A 21,028-nucleotide genomic window follows, 5' to 3' on the forward strand; every position below is an offset into this window, starting at 1 on the left:
CAGGCAACCTTACGGTTTGTTATTCACAACGGCTGATGTTTCTGTTGCTCTACATTCTTTGACCCGATCTTCTTCCCGGCCCTCTAGACAGACACAAGTTGTTTTTTTGTTTTTTTTATCTCTAAGCAGGGAGGACAACAGTCACAGAGCAAACCCTGCGCCGGCAGAGGAGGAGGGTCAGCGCGCCAGAGGGGGGAAACAGGAGGTGAGATGGAATATAATAATGACAAACAGACCCCTCGCCACGGCGTCCGCAGCTTTGTCTCAGGGGGACCTTTCCACCTTGTCATGTCCAAAGACCTTGTGCGGTACTCGACAAAAGGACAGAAAATAGACAAAAAAAAAACCAAACAAAAAAAAACCGTTGTATATGTTTGCCACTGCTGCCGGTCTAATTTATTGGCCCAATGATTTGCTGATGTGTATGAAGCCGCATGCAGCTCCGAGCGCTCGCCTGGAAAGTGGGGGGCCTCGCTTCATTAGGCGCTCACACCCTTAAGCTGCTGACATTTCCAAACTTGTTCCCCAGCCTTCTAATTGTCATGAAAAATTGGACGGAGTCGCCCAACGCCGAGAAGCTCGGGCGCTGGGTCTCGATCCGATGGCATTTCTCACGCGTCCCGGTGTCATTTGGTGAGCCGGGCGAACGCGCGGAGCGACAGCACGCTTTCGTTCGTCCCTGATGGCGCAAGACGCGAGTAGGGGCAAAATCCCGAAGCCGCTCGTGAACGATGGGGTTTATGAAACAGAAAGGGCATCAAGAGTAGAGTTTTAAACAACTGATTTATTAGGGTTAACAGTGGACACCGTTCATACAAAAACTGGACATGTATGAAAATGTCTTTAGGAATCATTAAAACAATAGAAAAGCTGCCATCTTGACTGAAACACTGGAGCTAGAGTGCTGCAAAAAGTATTTGCACCCTTACAGATTTTCTTTTTTTTTGTTGTTTTGCCCAACTTCATTTCAGATCATTAAACCTATTTCAACAGCAGACAAAGATAACCAGAGAAAATGCAGTTTTTATTTTTCTAAAATAAAAAAGTTCACCAAACCATCACAGCCACATGAAAGGAAGTATTTACCTCCCTACTTTTCAATCACGAATTAACTGCAATTAACCACATCTGTGTGAAAGCTGAGTCTTGTTTCAATGGGTCAGACCTAGAGAATCAAGAAGTCACATAAATAGAAGCTGTCTGGCAACACGAATGATCTCACATTAAGCCGAGATGTTCTGATCTTAAAAGATTTTAAAAACCTTCTGTTGTTGCTAAATTAAAACGTGTCTGCATAGAATAATTTTTCTGCAGCAATGTAAAAGACTTTTGCCACCTGGTACAAAAGCCCAGTAGCAGTTGTTGGGTTTAGAGGGCAATTACTTTTTCCAATGAGGCCAGCGGTGCGGCTGTTCTTCTTCCCCTTTCTTTCACTTTTCAAAACAGTGAAATTATTGCTTTTATTTTATTTTTTCTTTTAATTACTTACACAGGTTTTTTTTCTCTCTCTCTGATAATCAAACTTATTTGATGATCTAAAATATTTAGGTGAGACAAAAAAAAGCAAAAACATTAAAAATCTTTTTTTTTTTCTTTACTTTTTGCAGCATTGTAGATTTAGGAATGTTTTAAATACACATTTCCCTGTCGAATAGCATAAAACACCTTCATATGTGCAAAATGTCACTGGCTAACTCGTGTTTACCATTTCCAAAGGATGCATACACTGAAACTATTCATTTTTATTGCTCTAATAAATCTTTTTAATTCTATGAGGAATTGTAAAAATAATAATAAAAAAACACACACACACAACTAATTTTGCAATACACTTAAAGATGAATGCTAAAATTTGCTAATATTTCACATAAACCTTAAAATCACACATAAAGCTTAGCTCAGCCCGCTTTGGTCCACACCTGAGATGCACCGACAGACAATGTAAAAGTAGGGGGGAAAAAATCGGACACACTGATAAACATGGAATAATGAAACACTGCGTCAGGCTGCGGATACGTGACCCGCCATGTTGGGCAGGGACTCTGTCTGGACTGGGATGTTACTCAGGTAATGCAAGACGTTGAGCTTTTAGCACAGCATGTTGACGCTGCCACCACTACTTAGTTTTTTTTTTCATAATTTACATTATTAGTTGAAATGGCACAGTACTTAAGTTAAATAAAATGATTTTATTTGGGGAATAAATTCTAATGAGTGCACAATTTAGTTAATACCTTTTCTCTTTTTTTGAGGTTCTGCAAACAAAAACCAGCTGAAGGCGTTTATCTGTTTTAAGTTGGTGTTGCCACTTAGATTGCAACACATGTAACACATTGAGTTCACATTTACTTTTTTTATATGAAATAAACAACGTTTATCCTACAGTATATGACCTAGACAAGAAAATATTAACGTGATCAAATGAATTTGAAAAGGAAGACATTCAATTCAATTCATTTTTTACAGTTCTATGAATTATGTAAATGTTTCTCCAATATTTAGGGAATTGTCTTAAAGGCCTAACAGTGTTTTTTTGAAACATATTCATTCTCACCGCCTCACATGTAACAGGACAACAAAATGTGGCTTTATATTCCAGACAGAGAAGAAAAACAACCCTTAAACTAGGAAAATAAAACCATAAAATATTGTAAAATCTGTTGACATCACACCTCCTCTATTTACTTCAAAAATCCATCATGTCCCTCAAAATACGGCTGTCGTCTTGAGGTATCTTAGCAACAGGCTCAGTCAGTGGGTGTGAACACATTCTACAGAAACAGTGAAACTGACTGGATCCTGTCGCAAAGACGGGTAAAGATCAGAAAAACATGGAGATGTGGGAAAAAAATGCAGCCTTTCAATTAATCGGTGGGTAAAATCTCAAAAAAGCAGTTTTTAATAAAATCTGCTGTTTAGAGTGCATATTTAGTTTTTCTTTTTCACAAAGGTGATATAAATTTGACTTCAGCAAATCCTCCGTAGCTCGCTGTTAGAGAACTGGCATGTTGGTGCAATGGAGATACAGAGTCTCCATGAAAGCAGGGTAAACACTATTTACTAACAGTAAAGGAACTGACTTCTCCAAAGTTTGAGATAATGCTGCTGACAATAAAGCATAAATTAAACTATACAGTATTACCAAAGGTGGGCAGAGTACCCAAAAGAGCAGCACTACAGCAAAATATACTTACTCAAGTAAAAGTAAAAAGTATCCGTCCAGTTAATGAAGAGTAAAAAAGTATTTGGTAAAAACTCTACTCAAGTTGTGTGTAACAGATTACATGATCAATCATTTAATGTTTGAAAATCATATTTTCAGACGGATCAAAATACAAAGATATGTGGATTTTTGGGGGGGTATTTTAAAGATGAAAATGACCATCATTCATATAGATAAAAAAAAAAAAAAAGGCAAAAGAAAATTTTACCAAGTCAGATTCATTGGATAAAAATACTTATGAAACTTTAACAAAAAACTGCAGGTGTGTGTGTGTCTGGTGAACTTTTCGTGAAAACATGTTTGTTTTTTTATTCAGTGGGTAGAGGATCCAGAAATTTTACTCAAGAGTAACGATACTTCACAATAAAATTACTCAAGTAAAAGTAAAAAGTGAAGCGTAGTAAAAGTACTCCTAAAATTGTTTCTTTTTTTTTTTTTTCAAAAAAAGTTACTCAAGTAAATGTAATTGAGTAAATGTAGCTAGTTACTACCCAACTGTGAGTATTCTGGTTGGGCCGTGTTCGTCTCTTTCACCTCAGAGTCCATCAGTTCCATCTGAGCCTCTCTGCTCGCCCGCTCCTGGTTCTCCACGGTGTTCTGGTTCTGCGCCGTTTCTTTTCCTCTATTCGCTTTCTCTAACCTGTTGTAGTTATAGAAGTTCATGACGAAGAGGAAGAGCCCACCAGTCGTGATCACTCCTCCGCACATGAAGAAAAGGTACTTGTAGTCATCAAAGATGTCCACCAGCAACCCTGGAGCAGAAACATGCGAATTCAAAGTCAAAACAGGAAAAGAAAGCCAGTTTGGCTAATTTGAGAGGAGCTGCTTTGGAGCTGACAGAGAGCCGCTGAACGCTTTCTGGCTCTCCTGCTTTTCTAGGAAGACAATTTGGATGACAGCAGCGAAGGCCATTCTCAGAAACATAAATACGCAGAAAGGGTCTGCAGAAAAATGACAAATGTGCTTCAGATTAGACTTAAAGCTCCAGATTTCCGGAAACCAAAGAGGCTGGGTTACCTTCGTCAAAAGGTGGAAAAGGTAGTGACGGAAAAAGATGGGAAAATCCAACACTGTCCACCATGGACAAACATGGATATTCATCCGTTTTTGTATTTCTACTTTGGAAATTCAATTGAAAGAGACCGCAAAGCAGAAACCGAGGGAAAATAATTAAATATGGAGACGTTTGCAAGAATCTTGCTTTAACATATCACACTATAGATGAGCTACTTAAAAAAGAGAATCAAGTCTTTTATATGAACTTTTTAGATAAACTAACTAACTACCTACCACATTACAGAACCCATCACATTGAAAGAGAGCGTTTTAGTTTAAGGTGAAGGGACCATTAAAAAGGTTTCTCTCATCACGTTCCAGCTTTGCAGCCGATGATGATGGGCATAATATTTGTGTATGCACCGTGAGGGGTCATTTTTCATTCTGCCTCTCAATGCATTATCTGATTGATAGCACTCATCTGGTGCCGGTGCTCAGATGACCACCACCCTCATTAAGACAGTCCTTGATTGGCTGAGCAGTAATTATGTCCATCTGGCATAGTCACCCCTTTCTCTTTTTTTAGTGCCTTTGCTGCCTAATTATGGCCCAGGTACAGGACTTTAATGACGAGAGTTTGAACTGAGCATCATTAAACACCCAACGCAAAAGGCTAATTACCCTCACTTACCTCACTTCCTCCTAATTGGCTTGACCTGAAGGTTCGGAGGAGCAGTAACAAGCAGATACGGGATACATAACGATTGTGCCCTCTGGAGGAGAACGTTACACAAGCAAGGAGGCACTTATTTGGCCCCATTAAAAGGGGCCCCTCAGAAAGGGGTCGCTCCCAGTCAAAACTTTTCACTTTAGCGAAAAGCGGAGAGAAAGTTTATCTGCCGAAAACCCTCATCTTTCCATTTTCATCAAACTGAGCATCTTCTGAATGGCCGCTTAGTTTCCTGAGGACTGATACTTTGCAAATAATAATTACGACCGAGAACGTATTTGCGTCTCTTCAACAGATTTAGCTGCTAACGCTACACCGGTGGAGTTCTAGGAGAGCACCACTGGATTTCTAACTACACTAAAACAAAACACAAAACAATCTAAGCGGAGGATAATGGAACCGCTGTAAAAATAAAAATTGCGCACAATGAACATTCTGCAACAAAGTCAAGAACTATCCTTGGTTACATCAAAAACATCTGAACGTTTGCCTTATTCTGTTACCTTACAAATGTTTTTGAATATTTTGTTAATCTCAAAGGAGAAATAAAAAAGTAAATATCTAAGCAGGATGTTAAACTTGCTGAATGTGAGGTCCAAGCGGCCGACCTTTGCGGACAAGGAGAACGATGAGACCCTTACCAAACTGGGCCTTCCATGCAAACCTAAACAATCCCAGCTCAGTAGTAATAATTCATCTCTCTCTTAGAGTAAAAACAGCATTTTAAACAATACCTAAGGTTTAAACACTTAGGTATTGCATTTTTGGAAATAGCTTGCTTCCAAACGATCACACGCCCACATAGATTTATCTGACTTTACATTATTGACTCGCTCTTTGGTCTACGATGTTGCAATATTTGGCTGCAGCGATCTGAGAGCAGACCTAGTTGTGCAATTCCGAGACAAAGAGTGAGATTTGTACACATAGCGAGATGAGCTTCAGCACGAATGCAAAGGAGCACAGACAAATCACATTGAGGGTACGTTACCTGCAGCCGGAGGTCCCAAGAGCATGGGGAAGCACTCTATGATGGTCACCAGTCCAACAGCACTGGGGAAGCGCTGGTTTCCCATCAGGTCCATGAGGCATTCAAATATCAGTGCGAAAACCATCCCAAAGCCCACTCCGAAGAACACAGCGTAGGTCACCAGCAGCGGGTAGGTCCTCATCAGGGGGCAGAGGAGGTGGAACGTGCCATTGAAGACCATGGCGAAGCTGAAGAGGGCCTGGATCCTCGGCCTGACCCACTTGCTGTTGGCTACCAGCCCCGTGAGAGGCCGAACAAACATGTCGACGAAGCCCATGATGGAGAGCAGATAGGCGGCAGAGTACTCCTCTATGCCTTGGCTGACTGCGTACGCCGACAAAAACACGATGGGCGCGTAGGCACCAAAGATGAACATCACGTTTCCAACGAGGTAAATAATAAAGCCCGGATCCTTGAAGAACGACAGATCCACAAAGGTCTTGACTTTTTTCAGACGGCTCCCTTTCGACTTTGCGTTGTTTGGCTGGTCCACTTCCTTCGGTGGCGCAGAGTGCCGAGCGACAGGTCTCATTACAGCCCCCGCAACGCAGCAGTTTAACATCATACCCCCGAGGATAAGCAGGCTTCCTCTCCAGCCAAAGTGTCCTAAGAGATACTGGTTGAGCGGGGCCAGGAAGCAGAGGAACACCGGACTGCCGGCCATGGCAAGGCCGTTGGCCAACGGTCGCTTGGCAAGGAAATATTTACTGATGATGGTGAGAGACGCGTTCAGGTTAAAGCAGAGTCCCCAGCCTGTATGCAAGAAAGAGTGTGGGGGGAAATTTTTTTTTTACATAAATAAATAAAAGAGAGTCACATTTAAAATGCTTAAGAAGGAAAAGTTGTGCTGAAGCTAAACTCTAGAGAGCCCTTTCCTAAATTAAATCAGAACTGATTGTGCTCCGTGTTCATTTAGGTTTCATCTCATTTTAGTTTTGCCGGCTAAAATCTCATTACAGAATGCTGGAATTATTTCAGAAATAATTTCTCCATTTAAGTAGAAATAAATTAGGTAGCCTGGGTAATACATTCACTCTCCTACCTTCTGCTCTGAACACATTAATTTAATAGCGCCTTAATTTAAGGAAGATGAAGAGCTACGGCTACATGGTTGCAGCGCTAGATTTTCTCCTTCCAACGTCAATTTGCTGCTCTGGTCTGAGTTCACAGGTACGTTCCTCAAACTCATTATTTTTCGTAAACCAACTTTGATGTAGTAGGGAAACAGTGTCTGGTTTTAGTTCGTAAAATTCAGTATTAATAATATTTAGTTTGTAGTATGTTTCTTAAAAATGTATTTACAGGAGCAATGTCCGTTTCCGCTATACAAAGATCTGAGAAAGAGGCAATGAAAAGGAAGCAGAAATGACTTTAGAATAAAACAGGTAAGTTTTTTTTCATTTTAAATATGTTTTTGTTTTCACATACAGAAAGAAAACAAACATGCTAATGCTAAATAAGCTAGCTTTTAGCTTGTTGCAAGTAGTTTTCAGAACAGTATAAGTTGCCTGTTTACCTTGATGCCAGCTTTAACTACACACAACATCACAAAGAAATCTTTTATACAAGACTATCAGCAGAATTTAGGCGAGTGTCTGTTTTATAGCGTCGATACAGCAGGTATACTGAGACGTCATCTAAGCCTTCACAATGATGCTTAGCTTCAATAATAATAACTGTAAGCCAAATGTAATTATTTACAGTACCCCTCTTTGTATTATTTCTTAAGGCTGTGGACTTTAAACAATGCAACGCAGAAGATATTAACTATAACAGGGAAAACAAGAATGGTGATGTTGATCTAATTGACATTAGAGTTAAATTAATATGATGATGAATTTTTGTGAAAAAATAAAAATCATATGGTTAAATATGTAGCAAGTAGGCATTGGTTGGTACCTGGTAACAAGGTATAGGAAGGTTTTGAAGAGTTACGGTTTCAAAACATCTAACATTTTCCTTCTTCCTCCCCCTTTCCACAGTTTAAAGTCCTTTTAACGAGATGCAGCAAAAAGTACTGAACTATTTCCTGCTGTGTAAATCACTGAGTATTGCAGCAGCACACGGCGTCTGTCTCAGCCTGGCTTAAATAAAGCTCCACTTAAAAAAAAAAAAAAAACTGTTATTGACTGTAATAATCACATTATTTTTGTATATTATTATTTTAGCTGCAGCAGGAAAACTAGTTGCTTTTTTATTGAAAAATGATTACATGATGATGTACATTTTTGTGGGTGAGAGGCATTATTACTCAAGGTCAACATATTTTGTGAATTTCATACTAGCCTATACCTAGTGGAAAAAAGGTCTTTGAGGTACGGATGATTAGTAAGTAAAGAACAACATTTGTTGCCATTTATCTGATTTTGGACTTCATCCAACACTGACGGTTTCCCACCAAAGGTACTCGAAATCAACTTCCAACACCATTATGTTTGCAGGCACCGACTATTGTCGGGAAGAAAGAACGCTAGAGTAAGAGGGGGGGAATGAAAGAGTCTTAAGTTTTTTGCAGTAAATGCTTGTCTATTTAGCTACCTTGGCTAGATAAAGCTGAATGATGCCATATTGTCACTATGCAAGGGCTCAAGGGAACAAAGCTGTGCCCCTGGGCACAGGACACAGCTTAGCCACTTGCTGGGACTATTAATGCTTCATAGGAGCCTTCGGCGGAGTAATGAGCCTCGTAGGGTGGCGGAGGGCCCCCATGCGACGCCCGTGATTGGAGACTGCAGGAAGGCGACGGAGGCCGATTAAAGCCTATGCTCTCTGGGATCAGAGATAGTTCTGTCTTAATTACTGTCATGGCGCTGGTTCTCTTGCCGCTCTAACTGCACCTCAGGAGCTGAGGCAGATGCCCAAAGCCCAGGAACAAATGGCACAGAGGCCAAATCGGTGGAGGCAGCTCTGCATCAAGAAATTCTTAGCAAATACAAAAAAAAAAAAAGCTCTGCAAATTCCTCTGCCTCCAAGCGAATAGTCCATTGAGAACAGGAACAGTTAGCAAAACGGCAAGAGAAAGCGTTTTGGGTCTCAAAATAAGTTAAATAAATCTTGCCCAACAACATTGAGGCAGTTAAGGTGTTACAAAAAGCAGCCAAAAATAATCACATTTATGATACCAAAAAGAAAAACAAAAAAACTGAACTTTACCTCCAATGATGCCAATGCAAAGGTAGAGGTAAACGATGGAGCTCCCAAATGAGGCCGTTACCATAGAAACCCCACACATCAGCCCGCCCATCATGACCACTGGTCGACTTCCAAAGCGACGGACCAACACACTGCTCACTGGACCTGGAAAAGAGGAGGGGAAAACAATAATTGGGTTCGTCTTTTATTACACTCCTTTGCAATGTCTCCACGTTTTGCCAAGTCAAAACCCAAAATTCCAAAGTACACTTTATGTGACAGGCCAACATGAAATGAAGTGGAATTGTGAATGAAGTGAAATAGATATATGGTCTTCACATTGTCGTTTTCCTAACATGTTTTACTCCCCATTGGTCCCATAGACTGCATTTGGAACTATACCATCTGCAGAAAGCTGGTGATAATTCTGAAAGCAAACAAAATATTTTTTGTAATGCTATTTTTCCCCATAAGTTGCATCTCTAAAAGTTTGTAGAAAGCGTCTATGTCAGAACATTAACCTGCCACGTTCACTTCAAAAGGATCAGGCTGCCTCATCCATTTCTAGACAAGTTGGTAATATGTTCATGTACCTAAACCATGGGTGAAAGAACTTCAGACTAAGATGGTGGAAAACCTCCTTTACTATGCACTAAGAAAAAAAAAAAAGTCCGGTGACTCATTACCACTTCCCTCTGATATTGCACAGCGCTTTGTTTAGAGATCAATCAGCAAGTGAACAGTCTTTCATATCCTGTCAACCTTTCCGTCATTCTAACCTTGTCTGAAAGAGTGATATTGCACCGCCAGTCACTCTACAACCTTCTACGATAAGGGCAAGCTGCACATTCATCTTAAAGGGATTCAGCCAAAAATATGCAGCAAAATATTCCACTGAATCAAATCCCTTTGACAAAATGCATGTTTTAGATTTATAGTTCATTCAGTTGACCTACTCCAGATCAGAGTCCCTAAATGTTTTGTTTTTCATGGATTTAAATGTTGGTGTTTCACAAACCTTCACTGAAGTTAGGTTCAGTTTGATCAGAGCCATTGTTTGCGTAGCACCTATTGTTTGTTTTTTTTGTTTCAACATCCAAAAGCAGTGACCTCTAGCACCTGGTGTTGTAGAATGTCAAACAGATTCTTTACCGTGTTTCTGTAGATCCCAGATTCAGAGGACCAACGAGAATCAAACATATTGTGAGAAGTATATTTATGATTAGGCAAGTTGGTGCAGTGATTGGTCTGCTTAACTGACAAATTGATGATTAACTGACAAATTACATAATTTTCTGGACATCCCCTTAAAAAAAACAGCAAATAAGAAAACGATGCCAACAAGAAACACAGTTGGTAAACAATAAACTGATCAAAAAGCGCCCAAAGAGAAGAAAGCCGCGCAGCAGGCTAACAATACAGCTAGCTAGAGAAGAAAAGCTAACGAAGCTAATGAAACGGTAGCCGAAGTCCTGCGTGAACTCCTCACTCTAGGTCTCCTGGTGAAACGCTGTCTATAATTTGGCTGTAACAAAACTGGAAACATCAGTATGAGACCTGAAAGAGCGTAGGGACACCCTAGAGCAACGCATGGAAGGAGCAGAGAGTAGAAACGGTAGAAAGGTACTCAACTTTTTCTACTACTTTTACACGACTTCACAGGCCCTCGCATACAGGTGCTGGTGCGAGGGCCTTCACAGGCCAGGGCCTTGACATAAAAGGTCATTCAAGGATCGCTGGCCTTCACAGGCCCTCGCGTCCACGTTCGGTGCGAGGGCCTTCGCAGGCCAGGTCATTCAAGGATCCCTGGCCTTCACAGGCCCTCGCGTCCACGTTCGGTGCGAGGGCCTTCACAGCCAGGTCCTTGAAGGATCCCTGGCCTTCACAGGCCCTCGCGTCCACGTTCGGTGCAAGGGCCTTCACGGGCCAGGTCCTTGAAGGATCCCAGGCCTTCACAGGCCTTACCACATTACCACGTGGTCGTCTTATTCAAGCACTTCTGAGGTAACAGCCTGCGATGTCATCGATGACATCACGTTCGTTTTGTCGGTCTGATGTCATCAGTGACAGTCAGGGACGGACGTGATGTCATCGATGACATCGCAGGCTGTTACCTCAGAAAAAATATTTTTTATACCTATGTTACATGTCTCAGCTGTATTGAAACAGTTGTAACAATCGATGTTTGTTTTGTTTTGTCTCTTCTTCTCCTTTCTTCCGAGTGGGAAGCCTGTAAACAAGAACAGCTTTAGCGAACGAAGAACGACCGCCGTTTTCTTCCCCAAACTCTGTCTGTTTTATTACAAATTGTCAAAATCATGAAATCATGCAATCATACATTGAACATTCCTTTGTGCATTCATGTCCATGTGTCCTTCCGTTGCTCCAAAACAACCATATTCCATCTACTTCAATAAACAACATCAGCCCCCACCAGCTGTGATAGCATCCATGGGCCAAATCAAAACAATTCAACAATCGATTTAAATCTTACAGATTTACATAAAAAGAAAACTATTCCTCAAGTTCAGTGAAATTGTAAGGCTACTAATTTCTTTGAATTGTAATAACTCTGAAAAATGTAATCATATTATTAGTTCTATAATTTAATATGGGCATATTTAGAGGACTAGATCTAGCTTAAGCTAGTACAGTAGAATCAATTACAAGGTAGTAGGGGAAAAGTGGTAACGTCTATCATAAATGTTTGAAACTGATGAGAACTGATTTCCGGTACATGTAACAGAGTAACTTTAACACTTCCTATCAAAAGATAACACAACCCGTCAGGATACCACCGAAATCTTAATAAGGTTGGGTCGGAGAGTGTATCGAAGTTTAGATACATGTAGCAAACTTCTATAACGGCTGTTTTACGACCGTTATAGCTACAAACCGTAATTATGAAACAAAATCACTCTTTTTCCCTCGAACGTCTAAACACGTCTAGCAAGTAATTACGAAATCAGCACCGAATGAACTTGTCAATTTACATTTTAGCGGGGACAGTTTCCACCAGCTTCACACTACTAACATGTCAACAAGAACAGCTTTAGCGAACGAAGAACGACCGCCATATTTTTCCCCAAACTCTGTCTGAGGCGCAAGGGGGAAAGGGGCGGGGCTCCTCACTCTAGGTCTCCTGGTGAAACGCTGTCTATAATTTGGCTCTAACAAAACTGGAAACATCAGTATGAGACCTGAAAGAGCGTAGGGACACCCTAGAGCAACGCATGGAAGGAGCAGAGAGTAGAAACGGTAGAAAGGTACTCAACTTTTTCTACTACTTTTACACGACTTCACAGGCCCTCACATACAGGTGCTGGTGCGAGGGCCTTCACAGGCCAGGGCCTTGACATAAAAGGTCATTCAAGGATCGCTGGCCTTCACAGGCCCTCGCGTCCACGTTCGGTGCGAGGGCCTTCGCAGGCCAGGTCATTCAAGGATCCCTGGCCTTCACAGGCCCTCGCGTCCACGTTCGGTGCGAGGGCCTTCACAGCCAGGTCCTTGAAGGATCCCTGGCCTTCACAGGCCCTCGCGTCCACGTTCGGTGCAAGGGCCTTCACGGGCCAGGTCCTTGAAGGATCCCAGGCCTTCACAGGCCTTACCACATTACCACGTGGTCGTCTTATTCAAGCACTTCTGAGGTAACAGCCTGCGATGTCATCGATGACATCACGTTCGTTTTGTCGGTCTGATGTCATCAGTGACAGTCAGGGACGGACGTGATGTCATCGATGACATCGCAGGCTGTTACCTCAGAAAAAATATTTTTTATACCTATGTTACATGTCTCAGCTGTATTGAAACAGTTGTAACAATCGATGTTTGTTTTGTTTTGTCTCTTCTTCTCCTTTCTTCCGAGTGGGAAGCCTGTAAACAAGAACAGCTTTAGCGAACGAAGAACGACCGCCGTTTTCTTCCCCAAACTCTGTCTGTTTTATTACAAATTGTCAAAATCATGAAATCATGCAATCATACATTGAACATTCCTTTGTGCATTCATGTCCATGTGTCCTTCCGTTGCTCCAAAACAACCATATTCCATCTACTTCAATAAACAACATCAGCCCCCACCAGCTGTGACAGCATCCATGGGCCAAATCAAAACAATTCAACAATCGATTTAAATCTTACAGATTTACATAAAAAGAAAACTATTCCTCAAGTTCAGTGAAATTGTAAGGCTACTAATTTCTTTGAATTGTAATAACTCTGAAAAATGTAATCATATTATTAGTTCTATAATTTAATATGGGCATATTTAGAGGACTAGATCTAGCTTAAGCTAGTACAGTAGAATCAATTACAGGGTAGTAGGGGAAAAGTGGTAACGTCTATCATAAATGTTTGAAACTGATGAGAACTGATTTCCGGTACATGTAACAGAGTAACTTTAACACTTCCTATCAAAAGATAACACAACCCGTCAGGATACCACCGAAATCTTAATAAGGTTGGGTCGGAGAGTGTATCGAAGTTTAGATACATGTAGCAAACTTCTATAACGGCTGTTTTACGACCGTTATAGCTACAAACCGTAATTATGAAACAAAATCACTCTTTTTCCCTCGAACGTCTAAACACGTCTAGCAAGTAATTACGAAATCAGCACCGAATGAACTTGTCAATTTACATTTTAGCGGGGACAGTTTCCACCAGCTTCACACTACTAACATGTCAACAAGAACAGCTTTAGCGAACGAAGAACGACCGCCATCTTTTTCCCCAAACTCTGTCTGAGGCGCAAGGGGGAAAGGGGCGGGGCTCCTCACTCTAGGTCTCCTGGTGAAACGCTGTCTATAATTTGGCTCTAACAAAACTGGAAACATCAGTATGAGACCTGAAAGAGCGTAGGGACACCCTAGAGCAACGCATGGAAGGAGCAGAGAGTAGAAACGGTAGAAAGGTACTCAACTTTTTCTACTACTTTTACACGACTTCACAGGCCCTCGCATACAGGTGCTGGTGCGAGGGCCTTCACAGGCCAGGGCCTTCACATGCCTTCGCATCCAGGTGGCGGTGCGAGGGCCTTCACAGGCCAGGTCATTCAAGGATCCCTGGCCTTCACAGGCCATCGCATCCACGTGGCGGTGCGAGGGCCTTCACAGGCCAGGTCATTCAAGGATCCCTGGCCTTCACAGGCCCTCGCGTCCACGTTCGGTGCGAGGGCCTTCACAGGCCAAGTCCTTGAAGGATCCCTGGCCTTCACAGGCCCTCGCGTCCACGTTCGGTGCGAGGGCCTTCACAACTTATTAATTAATTCTCCAATGAAAAACAGTTAAAATAGAGATGCACATTCTTATACTAGACTGTTTAACAGCATTCACTTTTCAAGATGTTTTATTGTTAGAAATGACATTGCAACATTCTTGACCTATTTAAGCTTGTGGTTGAATGGCTTCTTAATACTTTTCTGCAGACCCAACTGTTCAATTGCTGTGAGGAAAAACAGACAGGAGAGGCTGCGGCATCCTGAACACGATTTATCCAGATAAAAATCATAATGAGGTTTATAAAATGCCCCCTGTTTTCACATGTCCCAGGTTCGTCTGTTGTCACATAGCCATTTAGCAAATACTATAAAAACCACTGACCAGTAATTAGAAAGTAATTAAAATGAAAATTATTATACAAATAATTAAATTGAAAAGAATTAAAATCAGTTAAAAATTCTTAAAATAAGAAAAATTATGAAAGAGTCATTGGCAAAAAAATAAATAAATATCAAATTAAATTTTTTTCAAAAACAATGAAATACATTAGTTAAAATAAGTATTGAAGACTTCCAGTGGTGCCATGCTCTGAGATGGCTGCATTGGGTGGAGGCTCCAGTGAGATTGATGATTAACTGACAAATTGATGATTAAAGGCAAAATAATGGAAACACCAAGCTTTGAAATGGATAAGTCTTCTGATGATTTCTGAAATAACTTGAGCTGATCATCTCATGTTCCAGTTGTTTTAGTCATTTGAATCATGTTGCTGAAGTGAGATTTGGTTGTGACGTTATGAGCGGTTAATGTCTCAACAGCAGTATTAAATTCTTGATATGTTCATGTTGTATACAGCCAGAAAGTGTGATCCAAACAGGGGCATTTCGTTGTTTTTTTGTAATCCTTTAATGCTTTCTTCATTTTTCAATTTCCTCCAGTGAGGAGGACGTGACGCGTTGGGGATGTGGTTGAGCTCTTGTGGGTCAGGTGCAGCGGTGGAGAGGGGCCTGTGCCCTGGAAAGCGTTGCGGTTCCAGCTGCGTATATTTAAAGGTAGCAGGCACTGCTTGAAAAAAAGCATTTGCAATACATATTTGTTTATGTTGCCGTACGGATTAAATTAAAAGTTTTAAAAAATCATCGCGTGTAACATCTTTCTGTTGAAATATCTCACATTGCAATGTGGGACACCTGCGGCTTTAAATCCGGTGTGGCTTGTACGGTACAAAATTGATTTTCTTTCTAAAATTAGAGAATGCGGCTTTTAATCAGGCGCGCTCTGTAGTCCGGTAAATGTGGTTGGTTATTCTGTGCAGTTTTGTGATAGAAATCTTACTTTTTCGTCTAACTGGTGCCTGATGATGCCTGTTTAAAACGCCTGTTTTCTTACAAGAGCAGAAATTTGCTTTCTGGCAGAAATAGTTGGCTAAAAAAAATTGCAATGAAGGTGCAAATATATATTTCTTATCATCACTTTTATTGCCATCACAATGGCGCCACAAAACATTGTGATAAAATACAACGACCATATTTTGTCACAAACACAAGAAAGGTCTTGGCAAAAAAAATCGGCTTCAGATGAAAAGATCTCAGAAAGGAAAACGCATCAAAATAAAAGTTTTCCGATTTCTCTCTCCTGTAGTGGTTGTTGTTTTTATTTTTTATTCTGATGCCATTTTTTTAAGACCTGTACGTCTGAAGCCATTTTTGCTCAGACTTTATTATTCTTATGCCATTTAGTCAAAGGTCTGATTGATTTTTGTCAATGTTCTGACACCTGAGGACGTTTTTTTCCTAATATGTGAGGATGTCCTAAAATGCACAACGTTGGCAAAACATTATTAGTTTTGAAAAATATAAAACATGTTTGTATTTAACACATTACAAACTTGTGTTAATTGATGAAACAGGGAGTCAAATTGTTACGTAGAATTGAACAACAAACAAAAAAACTGCAGCTGTAGCTTTTTCCCGTGCTCTAATTTTAATAATTTATGACTACGAGAAGTAGTCTGGTGAGAAATTTTGCAATGTGTCCAAAATACGATTAATCGCTCCAATTAATAATACAGAAATTATTTTACTGATGAGTTTATTGATAACTGACACCAGAGGTAGTTCTAAATACAAGTAAAGCGAAAGGCAATGTTTAAGCTAAGAATAAAACATCACAAAATCTCTGCAGTCTGCAGCTGCTTTAAGGTCTAAGGTCACACTGAATAAATTGATTGATAATCATTGAATTCTTTTTTTAAACTACGTAAAGCACATTGTGTTAGATTTAAATGTATGAAAAGGAAAGTGCTGCACAAGCAAAGCTTCATTCATTGATCGATTGATAATGTTTAAATTACAGCTCAAATAAATTCCAGATGCCTCCCTAAAACGACCCCGTTCATTTCCGTAGGCGAGTAAAGACTGAAAAGAAAATTCTCTCTATGTGATATTCAAAACGAATCTTTCCAAACTCTATTTACTGTACATAAAAAATATCTATCCTGTGTTTTTTTTTTTTTTTTTTTTTTACCATTAAGGAGGTGCCCAGTAGGGGTCAAACATAGCTCATCATTCTCAGTGCAGCCGCCGCGTCCCAGCAGACCATCTCTCTTTCTGCAACCATTTCCATTTCCATTATAGGTTTATCATTCCGACTCCTTGAGTCAGAGGTTTTCTGAAGAGGCTGTCATGTCTCTCCCATGGGGACCCGGTGTTAGGCCCCAGTGTGCTGAACCTTCCTCTGATATATCCCACTGTCCCTCTCCTCCACTGGGTGACATTGCTGAAGCCTCGCCAAGGACAATATGATAAAGTCCTGTGCCTGAGCCACGGCGGAGCGGTATATTTCACCGCTTGGGCCTCCCTGAGCTGAGCACAGGTAGATTACATGCCCCGCTTTCCTGTCACCTTGAAAGCAGCCACCGATGAGCTCATGTGAAGCCTCCACAAGACTTTGATTTAGTCATATTTTGTGTCATCTACCCATGACCCAAATCCCCACAGATTGAAACGAGATGCACATTTATTTTTTGTGCCCGGCCCTGGCAGCTTGGTGGGTCTGGTTGCTCTGTAGTGTCAGGTGGATTTGTTCGATAGCCAGGGGAAAAGAGAAAAAAAATAAATAAAGTATTTATTTCCTTTCTTGCACATTTGAAGTTATTAAATTAACAACACGACAGCCTATATTTGGCTCCGGCAGTAGACTGGACGACCCGTAACAATTATAAGAACACAAATGGAAAAGGACAAAATGGGGAAGAGGAGGGACACGACACAAATAATGCCAAAGAAGTAAAACCAAATAATGAGAGCGATTACTACACAATACCTATGTGATCAAAGATATGAATTGATTAAAACAACATATAAAAACAGAAAATCGCAAAGAACAAAAATATATCTGCTACATGATTAGCAAACATTGTAGCTAACTGCTTTTGCCTTCATGAATATAGTTTTGTATTTATATACAAGTTATATACAGCAGTGGAGGAAAAAGGGCATCTGTAGTAAATTTACGGGAGCAGCCACAGAGTGGTCCAACAATGTGAAGGAGGATTGGCTACAATGGTCTCATGGCACCAACACTTGAAGCCAGACATTTACAGCCACTTCATAAAAAGGCACTAAACCCTTTTTTTTAAACGGCTGACATTAACTCAGACTAAACTTTCCCTGTTTCACGTCAGTAAAGGGTTCGCAAAATCACCTCTTTGCCAAGTGCCAGTATAATGAGACGGAGGGAAAAGAACTTCTGGGATCAGAGAAGTCATTTAAAAGTAAAAAAAAAAACAAAAAAAATATTAATGTCTCCCTGAATGTAGAATAAGACAAATGAGAAAAAGGGCATATTCCTAATGAGTTTTGAATTTGGGTCAGGTGACTAAATCACACTGGCAACACTCCTCCCATCAGCCCCCCTAAAGCTACGTCAATGAGCAAAGCCACTCATGTGAAGCCAATTTATCCATTATCTGTCTGTAGGAATGAGTTGACTGTACAACCACACACTGGTGGCTCTCCTTGTGAAGAAAAATGTTTTGTTTTTTTTCCAAGGAAGAATTTAAGCTTTAATGTGACATGTTGGGGTTTATTTTCTATAGTTTAGGTCAGAAAATGCACACCACAGACTGTTGAATATTTTCAGCTGTTTCTTAGGCATTCATGCATTTCTGTTTGTACATTTTAACTGCAACTCCCTTAACAAGGAATTGCACTGTTAAAAAGAGCAATTCTGTCCTTTTATTTTTTATCTAAATCATAACAGTGTCACATCTTTCTAAGTTAACTTTTTCACATAAAGAGACTTCGCCCTTTTGCCGACTTAAGCTAGCTAGCTAGCTGGATTCTATGGTTTAGCCAAAATGAAGCCTTAGTTTACTTATTGGCATGACAGAGCCACATCAATAAGCTGTTTTCTAAAAACCAATATATATAAACTTCTGAATCCTAACTATTGTTGTAACACTTTGCTTATAAAAAACGAAAATTACAGTGACCATGATACATTTGGACTCTCAGATGTAGTTTTGACTTCCTGTATACAACCTGTATACTGTATACAGCTGGTCAGTATACACACTGGCTGCTTAAACCACTCCACACTATTTGATTGAGTAAAAGATGCTGATTTAAAGCTGCAGACTACAGACCTTGTGATGGATCACAGCTTTTAGGACACATATGTCCATTTTGGGCTCACTGAAGCTCTGTAAGTAAACGTCAGCTGATAACAAAGCATACTATTGTACAATGAAAATGGTAAACGTTTGCACAAGTTTAATTTTTGAATGAAACCGTTGAGACATAGAACAGTGTTATGTGTATCAACTTGAGAAACCATTTTGCAGAAATGTGTGTGTGTGCTTACGCAGACATCAGCTTTATATCATGTTACATAAAATTGCCATCCTGTTGTATTTAAAACCCCTAACGCTGCCTCACCTCAGTATAAATATGTTTAAGAAGATTAGGAGTTCATTATAGCTCATGTTCCATGATTGAGTCATTTAAACTTGTTTGCTGACCATTGAGCATTCTGATAGCTGTAATTATTTCTCAGTTTGAACAGGGCAACATACTAAAAACTCACCGCCTGCATACATTACAGCCAGCATGATGGAGGAAATCCATGCTATTTCACTATAGCTGGCCCCCAAGTCTTCTTTGATCGGCTTGAAGAAAATGGACAGGGCTTTGGGGGTGGAATATGCGAACCCAATGGAAATATGGGCGCCGAGCACCACCATCCAGCCCCAGCCTCCGTCCACGGGCTTGGGACCCGACACATCTGCCGGAGCAGGCGGCATCTTTCTGTTCAGAGTGGACGACATTAATAAGTTGTCAAAGAACAAACACGTGTGATTTATATAGAGCTAAAACAAGGCCTTCCTTTAAAAGAAAATAATTTAAAAATAAGAAAACTAAGAATCTGTCACTAGGATAGAATAGGATACAATTGAAAATGTGCTTAAGCTAACAACCATGTATCATTGCTTGCAGTTCAGCTGTGCTTTCTCCATTTTAGGATGCTGGCTTGAACCCTTGCTTTGAACTTCTTCAAAAGTTTATTCCTGACCCGCCTACTTTGTTCCTTGGTCTTTGTGAGGCCGTCTGTTCAACCCCGTCAATCAGATGGCAGCTCAAATGAGCCGCTTTCTACTGGAGGATTATTAATGTTTAACGGGAGTTCTCCTTTCCACTGTCACCGCATGCATGCTCAGTATGACAGACTGTTGCAAAGCTAACGGCACACTGCAGTCAACTGTCCCCGCATTTAGAAGGAGAGTGAAAAAGGATGTTAATCTGATCTGTTGTGTCTTCTTTTATTGATGCGCAACAATATAAACAAATACATTTTCTAACTGTGAGGCCCTCACAGAACAGCTGCATGTACACAGACATTAAATTAAGCAAAGTTAAGACTCCAGCTAGGCGACTTCTGAATGCAACTGTAACGGGTTGAATACATGTGCCAACATGTGCACACCACACTTTTCAGACGCACTTGGAGAAAAAAAAAAATCTAAAAAGGTACCAACAAAGTTGACTGGATTGTTGTAACGTCACAAAACGTCGACATTTCACGCACTGAAACATCTAATGGTGGGTTCTGTTTAAAAGCTGTAGGATAATTTCGCCTTAAAATGTTACAGCTTCGCCGCAACAGTTTTGTTTTGTTTGCAGCCTAACAGAAAACGTCAGCTTTTTACGTCATCTTCACGCCACGGATTAAAAACAACTTCGCTACAGACACGCGACAATACGGTTAATACAAGAGGTGCGTATTTTCAGTAGGGAAAACAACAACAGAAAAGCACTAAGAGTAAGTTTCAAAAGCTCAAAAAAAAAAAAAAAAAAAAAACTCGGAACACGCGGAGTTGGGTTATTGTTCGCACGTGGGCCGGTTTGTCGAAACCCTCAAAACAAAGCGTGGCGTGAATCCTGGCACTTTGTCCCCGCGAAATTGTTGCCTTACCTTTCACAGAGCGCGGCTGCAGACCGTCTGAGGGCCCCGGAGAAAGACAGACACGAGTTTGAGCCGCAGCCTTCTTCATTGGCCGCCTGGTCACATGTTGCACCGTTTGACCCCCCGGGGGCTTTTCTCTTCTTACCGCTGTTGGTGGAGGACCCGAGGGAAGCTGGCCCACATCTGACTCTCTTTCTCTCTTGTCTAGACCCATCAGTCATGACTCACATGTCAAA

The 21,028-nt window shown here is 40.7% G+C and overlaps 1 protein-coding gene across 2 annotated transcripts; it reads right to left on the reverse strand.

Annotated features, from left to right (window-relative positions):
• Window positions 1-764: 764 nt before the first annotated feature.
• LOC116711258 (monocarboxylate transporter 2-like) lies at window positions 765-20,965 on the reverse strand. 2 transcript variants are annotated; one of them, XM_032550667.1, is made up of 5 exons: window positions 20,802-20,965; window positions 19,416-19,636; window positions 9,133-9,276; window positions 5,941-6,732; window positions 765-3,975 (listed from the first exon to the last, which is right to left on the reverse strand). In XM_032550667.1, the coding sequence occupies exons 2-5, from the start codon at window positions 19,630-19,632 to the stop codon at window positions 3,704-3,706; spliced, it is 1,425 nt and encodes a 474-aa protein (XP_032406558.1). In that variant the 5' UTR covers window positions 19,633-19,636; window positions 20,802-20,965; the 3' UTR covers window positions 765-3,703. The 2 variants fall into 2 exon arrangements, with proteins under 2 accessions (XP_032406558.1, XP_032406557.1); XM_032550666.1 differs by lacking the exon at window positions 20,802-20,965 and having other exon boundaries at window positions 19,416-19,656.
• Window positions 20,966-21,028: the final 63 nt, after the last annotated feature.

Source organism: Xiphophorus hellerii, chromosome 20 (assembly GCF_003331165.1).
Source record: "Xiphophorus hellerii strain 12219 chromosome 20, Xiphophorus_hellerii-4.1, whole genome shotgun sequence".
Classification (NCBI taxonomy): Eukaryota; Metazoa; Chordata; class Actinopteri; order Cyprinodontiformes; family Poeciliidae; genus Xiphophorus; species Xiphophorus hellerii.

What these genes read in the sequence shown, in the direction of transcription:
- LOC116711258 (XM_032550666.1), bottom strand. Translation starts at nt 19,656, where the DNA reads ATGTCGTCCACTCTGAACAGAAAGATGCCGCCTGCTCCGGCAGATGTG. An exon ending in GGCTGTAATGTATGCAGGCG is followed by an intron (nt 9,277 to 19,415) that starts GTGAGTTTTTAG and finishes CCTCTTTTCCAG; the next exon opens with GTCCAGTGAGCAGTGTGTTG. An exon ending in TTGCATTGGCATCATTGGAG is followed by an intron (nt 6,733 to 9,132) that starts GTAAAGTTCAGT and finishes TCTTGCATACAG; the next exon opens with GCTGGGGACTCTGCTTTAAC.